This window comes from Nanorana parkeri, unplaced genomic scaffold, assembly GCF_000935625.1.
Source record: "Nanorana parkeri isolate BGI_ZX_2015 unplaced genomic scaffold, ASM93562v1 scaffold1320, whole genome shotgun sequence".
NCBI lineage: Eukaryota > Metazoa > Chordata > Amphibia > Anura > Dicroglossidae > Nanorana > Nanorana parkeri.
The window spans coordinates 363,282-370,792 of record NW_017307588.1 but is presented as its reverse complement, the minus strand read 5'-3'; the positions used below and the strand labels follow the sequence as shown (position 1 = coordinate 370,792).

Here is a 7,511-nt window from a genome sequence, read left to right as displayed (position 1 = left end):
GGGGAGAGGCGGCCCGGTCAATAAGCTGTAGAAGAGAAGAGGATACAAGGCAGTGAATGGAGAACAGCTCCACCTAGAGGCGTTCTGAACAACTACAGTTCCATAACAAAGTCAGGGACACGTTTTTTTTCTAGAAGTTTGATCTTTTTTCCTTTATATAGTAAAATAAAATGATTAACCCCTCGGATTTCATTTACTACCACAGAAAGAAATCTCCATTGGTCCCCAGAGAAAAACCTATACAATTCATTTGTGTACAGTGATGGAGTAACTATCAGTCAGTCCTAGGCCCCGGTCCAATGGCCGAGCCCCATGCTCCAATAACCCAGCCCCTGGTCAACGGCCTAGCTCCCATTCCAATAGCCAGCCCCTGGTCCAGTGGACTAGCCCCATGCTCCAATAACCCAGCCCCTGGTCAACGGCCTAGCTCCCATTCCAATAGCCAGCCCCTGGTCCAGTGGACTAGCCCCATGCTCCAATAACCCAGCCCCTGGTCAACGGCCTAGCTCCCATTCCAATAGCCAGCCCCTGGTCCAGTGGACTAGCCCCATGCTCCAATAACCCAGCCCCTGGTCAACGGCCTAGCTCCCATTCCAATAGCCAGCCCCTGGTCCAGTGGACTAGCCCCATGCTCCAATAACCCAGCCCCTGCTCAATGCCCTAGCCCCTGGTCAACGGCCTAGCTCCCCGTTCAATGGCCAAGCCCCTGGTCAACGGCCTAGCTCCCGGTTCAATGGCCGAGCCCCCTGCTCCAATAACCAAGCCCCTGCTCAATGCCCTAGCCCCCATTCCAATAGCCAGCCCCTGGTCCAATGGACTAGCCCCCTGCTCCAATAACTCAGCCCCTGCTCAACGCCCTAGCCCACATTCCAATAGCCAGCCCCTGGTCCAATGGACTAGCCCCTGCTCCAATAACCCAGCCCCATGCTCAATGGCCTAGCTCCCGGTCCAATGGCCAAGCCCCTGGTCAACGGCCTAGCCCCCGGTTCAATGGCCGAGCCCCCTGCTCCAATAACCAAGCCCCTGCTCAATGCCCTAGCCCCCATTCCAATAGCCAGCCCCTGGTCCACTGGACTAGCCCCTGCTCCAATAACCCAGCCCCTGCTCAATGCCCTAGCCCCCATTCCAATAGCCAGCCCCAGGTCCTAGCTCCCGGTCCAATAACCCAGCCCCATGCTCAATGGCCTAGCTCCTGGTCCAATGGCCTAGCTCCTGGTCCAATGGCCTAGCTCCTGGTCCAATGGCCTAGCTCCTGGTCCAATGGCCTAGCTCCTGGTCCAATGGCCTAGCCCCCATTCCAATAGCCACCCCCAGGTCCTAGCTCCCGGTCCAATGACCTAGCCCCAGCTAATTTCCTAGCACCCAAGTGACTGAAGTCATCTACAGATGACAGACAGATGATGTCACAGAAGCTCAGATTACTTTGTTTTCTTTTAATCCCTAATCAAACCTTGATGAGGACACCGTCCTAAAAACATGGAGGATCTCCCCCTGACAGTAATTGGGGGGGGGGGTGACATTAAGCACACAGCAGTCTGGATGATATTTTCCTCCCCGCTCCACCAGTCTGATCTGCAGCGAAGTTGTCCCCCGACACAGGCTGACCTCACACAAATCTCCCCCATTCTACAACTGATCAATGTGTCTTCCTGAAGGTTCCGCGGCGACCTGTGACCTCCTCGGGACATAAAAAGCTGCCAGATACCGATCCTTACCCGCTTCACCGCCAGTGTGGCGATCCCGAGCATGGCGGCCCCTCCCACACCCAGCACCAGCCTGGCGTTGGCCAACAGGAAGTCCAACACGCTACCGATCCCATCGTCCGCCTTCTTCCCTTTCTTCTGAAGCTGCATTTCTGCCATCATCAGACTGCAGAGAGAGAGAGGAAACCATTCAACGCACACACGGTGCTTCGTCTGTCATCACCTAATACATCATACATGTAAATAATTAACAGAGATTAAACTTGAGTTGTTATCAGTTCCCTGTACAGCAGAGCTCAGACTGGGGGAGAGAGAAGCAGCCCCAGGAGCCAATCAGGAGTGTATGCTCAATAAATAATATGCCAATAAGGAGCATGCTGATAGGAGGAGAGAGCAGAGTGAATCCGCAGCAGATAATCATTTTGTCAAATGCCAGTTGCCCCCCCTTGTGTCCTGGGGACATACACTTGAGACCCCTGGGGGGATTCGAACCCGTCTCCAGTGCTGCCACAGCACCCAGCTCGGGTGGAATGTCGCCCTTCATGTAGAATGGGCCTCTCCTTGCTCAGATAACAGCAAGCCCCGCCCCCTCACTGAGCTCACACTCTCAGGTAACTATCCCCCGTCTTTCTCCCCGGTGATCCCCTCACACTCACCCGCTCCCCCGGCCAGCTCCGCTCCTCTTCCCGCTGCCAGCAGCCTCTTCGTTCTTTTCCTCCTCCGTCAGTCCGCACGCAGCAGAGCACCCCGACCAATCGCAGGTATCCATCGGCCAGCCAGTTACGGGACTTCCGTAAGGCCCGCCAATCACAGCTCACGTATGGAATCCCGGACCAATCAGCGGGCAGGTGGCGCGGTGCAGCCAATGAGAGCCGCAATAATTTAAAAAAAAGAAGAAAACAACATCAGACGTCAGGGAGGCTTCAAGCCTTAAAATAGAACCTACTCACGGCCAATGGGAGAGCGGCTTCTGCGTGACGTCTCCCGCGCGCAGCCGATTAACCCATTAGAAGCATATGAGCGAAACTTAGTATGATTTAAAGAGAACGAGCAGCCAGTACACCCACAATACACCCAATACACTGTAACCAAACTTTACTTTTAAATACAAAGCTCCTAAAAAATGAGTCACGTGAGGGTTGCCGCTCATCCACTGAGGCGTTCGGAATAATGTATTATGATTATGTTTTGTAAACTCGCTGACAGGACCACTTAGACAGTGAGTGACAGCTAAGACAGCGATTGGCTGCCGCGGCGGTGAGTGACAGCTCTCCGGCAGCGAGAGAGTGAAGTAGGCGGGGCTCGGGAGACGCAGGGCTAGGGTGTGGCTGTTCCGAAGCTTGAGTGAGCGGAGGGGGCGGGTCCTGATCTCTTCCTGCTGCTGCTTCTGCTGTTGAGTGTAGAGTAGACGGACCCTCCCTGGCACCGGACATGGCGGCCACTGGGGTGCTGCCTTTTATCCGGGGGGTAGACCTGAGCGGCAATGACTTCAAGGTAAGGGCTGGGGCCTGGTGTCACCCTATCCCTATGAATAGTTCATGTCTGCCATGGGGGTGGGGAGCCTGTAGCTGGCCTTCCAGGGACCCTCCACTTTGGTCCCTGGCTTCCGCCTGTTCCCTCCACTTTGCTCCATGGCCTCCGCCTGTACCCTCCACTTTTCTCCCTGGCCTCCGCCTGTCCCCTCCACTTTGCTCCCTGGCCTCCGGGTACCCTCCACTTTGCTCCCTGGCCTCCTGTACCCTCCACTTTGCTCCCTGGCCTCCGCCTGTACCCTCCACTTTGCTCCCTGGCCTCCGGGTCCCCTCCACTTTGCTCCCTGGCCTCCGCCTGTCCCCTCCACTTTGCTCCCTGGCCTCCGGGTACCCTCCACTTTGCTCCCTGGCCTCCGGTACCCTCCACTTTGCTCCCTGGCCTCCGGTACCCTCCACTTTGCTCCCTGGCCTCCGGTACCCTCCACTTTGCTCCCTGGCCTCCGGTACCCTCCACTTTGCTCCCTGGCCTCCGGTACCCTCCACTTTGCTCCCTGGCCTCCGGTACCCTCCACTTTGCTCCCTGGCCTCCGGTACCCTCCACTTTGCTCCCTGGCCTCCGGTACCCTCCACTTTGCTCCCTGGCCTCCGGTACCCTCCACTTTGCTCCCTGGCCTCCGGTACCCTCCACTTTGCTCCCTGGCCTCCGGTACCCTCCACTTTGCTCCCTGGCCTCCGGTACCCTCCACTTTGCTCCCTGGCCTCCGGTACCCTCCACTTTGCTCCCTGGCCTCCGGTACCCTCCACTTTGCTCCCTGGCCTCCGGTACCCTCCACTTTGCTCCCTGGCCTCCGGTACCCTCCACTTTGCTCCCTGGCCTCCGGTACCCTCCACTTTGCTCCCTGGCCTCCGGTACCCTCCACTTTGCTCCCTGGCCTCCGGTACCCTCCACTTTGCTCCCTGGCCTCCGGTACCCTCCACTTTGCTCCCTGGCCTCCGGTAACCCTCCACTTTGCTCCCTGGCCTCCGGGTACCCTCCACTTTGCTCCCTGGCCTCCTGTACCCTCCACTTTGCTCCCTGGCCTCCGCCTGTACCCTCCACTTTGCTCCCTGGCCTCCGCCTGTACCCTCCACTTTGCTCCCTGGCCTCCGCCTGTACCCTCCACTTTGCTCCCTGGCCTCCGCCTGTACCCTCCACTTTGCTCCCTGGCCTCCGCCTGTACCCTCCACTTTGCTCCCTGGCCTCCGCCTGTACCCTCCACTTTGCTCCCTGGCCTCCGCCTGTACCCTCCACTTTGCTCCCTGGCCTCCGCCTGTACCCTCCACTTTGCTCCCTGGCCTCCGCCTGTACCCTCCACTTTGCTCCCTGGCCTCCGCCGGTACCCTCCACTTTGCTCCCCGGCCTCCGGTACCCTCCACTTTGGTCCCCGGCCTCCGCTACCCTCCACTTTGGTCCCCGGCCTCCGGTACCCTCCACTTTGGTCCCTGGCCTCCGGTACCCTCCACTTTGTCCTGCACACAGTCACTTTTCACAGCCTACCACAGAACCAGAAACACATAATACCACTGAGATCATTCATATGGTGCTGTCATATGCTGTGGCGCTGTACAAAGTTTCACAGACTCCCTTGACAACAGTGGTCATCATAGCCCTTAGTGATCGCTGTGCATGATCGTCATTGTGTTTGGGTTTGATAAATCGCCAGTTAATAATGCTACGTCAAACTTAAAAAATAATTGTTTTGGTTAGGGTGGGAAAGGGTTAAAAATGCTGCCGGTGTCCCTCTTGGGGAGATTCACCTTCACTTCCTGTACTGGTGACTTGTCAACCAAGCGATAAAACAAATGAAGGGTTCTAACCCAAATCACTTGTTACAGGGTGGGCCTTTGAGGTGTGGCCCCTGACACCCCCAAAGGGCCACACATGATAATGATTATATGTACGGCTGCAGAAAGCTGTCAGAGAGCACAGATATGTAACAGGAGATGGTCAGAGCCCCTGGCATCCTACAGGAGATGGATGTGTGATGGGAGTTGTCAGAGACGATCATAGCCTGCATGGTAAAAAAAATAACCCAAACCTCTTAAAAGCACCAAAACACAGACTATTGACTGCCGGGGTCCCCCAAGGGCCACAGCTTGGGCACCTGGGTAACTCTAACCCTTTGCCATGATGTCCAAAACTTAGACATTAAGCCCACATTTTTGTTTAGTTTTGTGTACAGTAAGGGAGGTTAGATTTTACTTTTTACCATCTGTGTCCCATTGGGGAGATTTCCCTTCACTTCCTGTCTGATAGTCACAACAGGAAGTGAGAGGAAATTCCACACAGCAGCGTCTGTGACTTTCTGCACCGGCACAAGTTCTGTGATTACGGTCCAGGAGAGTAAAAGGCGGCGACATCCAGACACGGGACATTTATTGTTACATTGTAACAGTTACAAATCACCTTGTAACCATAGCAACCGTGTAGAAAGTGATGGAAGATCCAGAATTTTATGGTTGTCGCTGGAATAGCATGTGAGGAGAAATGTTCCAATGGGGACACGGCTCCTGTGACGGACTTTCTCCTCACTTCCTGTTGTGTTGTCCCATTTCCTTTCTTTTTTCCCCTTTCCTGTCTTTTTTCCCCTTTCCTGTCTTTTTCCCCCTTTCCTGTCTTTTTTCCCCTTTCCTTTCTTTTTTCCTTTCCTTTCTTTTTTCCCTTCCTTTCTTTTTTCCTTTTCCTTTCTTTTTTCCTTTTCCTTTCTTTTTTCCTTTTCCTTTCTTTTTTCCTTTTCCTTTCTTTTTTCCTTTTCCTTTCTTTTTTCCTTTTCCTTTCTTTTTTCCTTTTCCTTTCTTTTTTCCTTTTCCTTTCTTTTTTCCTTTTCCTTTCTTTTTTCCTTTTCCTTTCCTTTTTCCTTTTCCTTTCTTTTTTCCTTTTCCTTTCTTTGCGCTTTCCTTCCTTTCCTTATTCATTCCCCCTCTCCCTCCCTCCCTCCTGTTCCTCTCTCATACAGAGATGTAACCCTTCAGGGGCTGTGCAGTTTTGGGTGGAGGGCCCCCCAGTGTCCTGTGTGCAGGTTGTAGTCTATACTTGGCTCATTGTGGTGGAGACGGAGTGCAGCAGGTGGTGTGTAGGACACGGGGGCCGGGACTCTTCCAGGAGGAGAGACACATGGAGGTGACAATGAAGGGATGACTGATCCCGGTGTATACAATACACCGGGATCAGTCATCCCTTTATTTATATAGCTATATATATATATATTTTGCATTGTGGTGACTCAGCCGGCAGCTTGTTCTGTGTTATCAGTTTCGTCTGAAGGGGGGGACAGTAGACAGGATGTGAGATCACTGGACAGGAAGTCACCTGCACCACCTTCTATTCTGGTGTCACCTGACATCTTTATATTTTTGTTCATGAGTGGCCTCTTTTTACGTAAAGATCTATAGTTTGGGTGCAGTGGCCCTTTTTAAAACTGAGGTTTTTGCTTTTCCTGGCTCAACCCCCTCCCGGGCTAGGAAGGATAGAGCTAGATGATGCTGGGTGTCAGGAAATGAGACGTGCTCCATCTGACTTGTTGCAGCTTTTAATGCACATACACACGGGTGTAATACTCCTGGGGGTTGCTGGGATTGTGGTGTGGGGGGGGCGGGTGGACACGCATGGCTGTAAATGGACCCTGTGAGCTTTGTTCCGTCTCTTTGTTGTTGATAATCCGCATGGATAATAAATGTCACTGAGGATGATTGTAGGGTACAGTAGTTCGGGGATGGTCAGACCTGCCCATGTGAGTCACTCCTGTGTCCTAATACAAAGATCGGGTCCTTGTACTGGGCCCTCCGAAATACCTACACATAGATCATGGCCCACTAGAGTCAATGAAGCTCCCCCTCCCCCCTTCCATCAGGTTAAAGTGTGACTCCAGCCAAGACCATGGATAAGGATTACAACCCCCATCAGGTGTTTATGGGTGTCTTTGCTGGGGAGAGTCTCCTCTATTTGACACACAGCCCCCTATGGAGATACATTGAGCCAGTTACAGGAGCAGGGGGACGAGGATCACTGTGATGTCCTGACTACGCATTCCCATTTTATTAGTACATGCAGAAAGCTTTGTCTGGCGGTAGATGGTTCCAACATCCGTTTTTTTCTGTTCCTGTAGCAGGTGTCTGTTATTTGTGATACGGGGTCGGCTCTCCTTGTGCAGGGTGACTGGTCTTGTCTCCACCCCCTCCTGTAATAAAGACCACTCACTGCTGCTCGCTCTCCTTCTGCAAGGTGACTAGTCTGCATTACAGGAGGGGGTGGAGACAAGACCAGTCACCCTGCACATGGAGAGAGAGCAGCAGTGAC

At 53.7% G+C, this 7,511-nt stretch overlaps 2 protein-coding genes across 3 annotated transcripts in view; one reads left to right on the top strand and one right to left on the bottom strand.

Annotated features, from left to right (window-relative positions):
* Positions 1 to 1,864, bottom strand: part of MIEF2 (mitochondrial elongation factor 2) — a 5,981-nt gene extending 4,117 nt beyond the window's left edge. The window contains exon 1 of the mRNA XM_018569310.1: positions 1,704 to 1,864. Within this exon, the coding sequence (XP_018424812.1) occupies positions 1,704 to 1,862 (159 nt within the window). The 5' untranslated portion in view covers positions 1,863 to 1,864. The remainder of the gene's footprint in view (positions 1 to 1,703) is intronic.
* A 1,193-nt stretch (positions 1,865 to 3,057) lies between these two features.
* Positions 3,058 to 7,511, top strand: part of FLII (FLII, actin remodeling protein) — a 30,174-nt gene continuing 25,720 nt past the window's right edge. For both annotated transcript variants that reach the window (XM_018569313.1, XM_018569312.1), the window contains exon 1: positions 3,058 to 3,197. In XM_018569313.1, the coding sequence (XP_018424815.1) occupies positions 3,135 to 3,197 (63 nt within the window). In that variant the 5' untranslated portion in view covers positions 3,058 to 3,134. The remainder of the gene's footprint in view (positions 3,198 to 7,511) is intronic.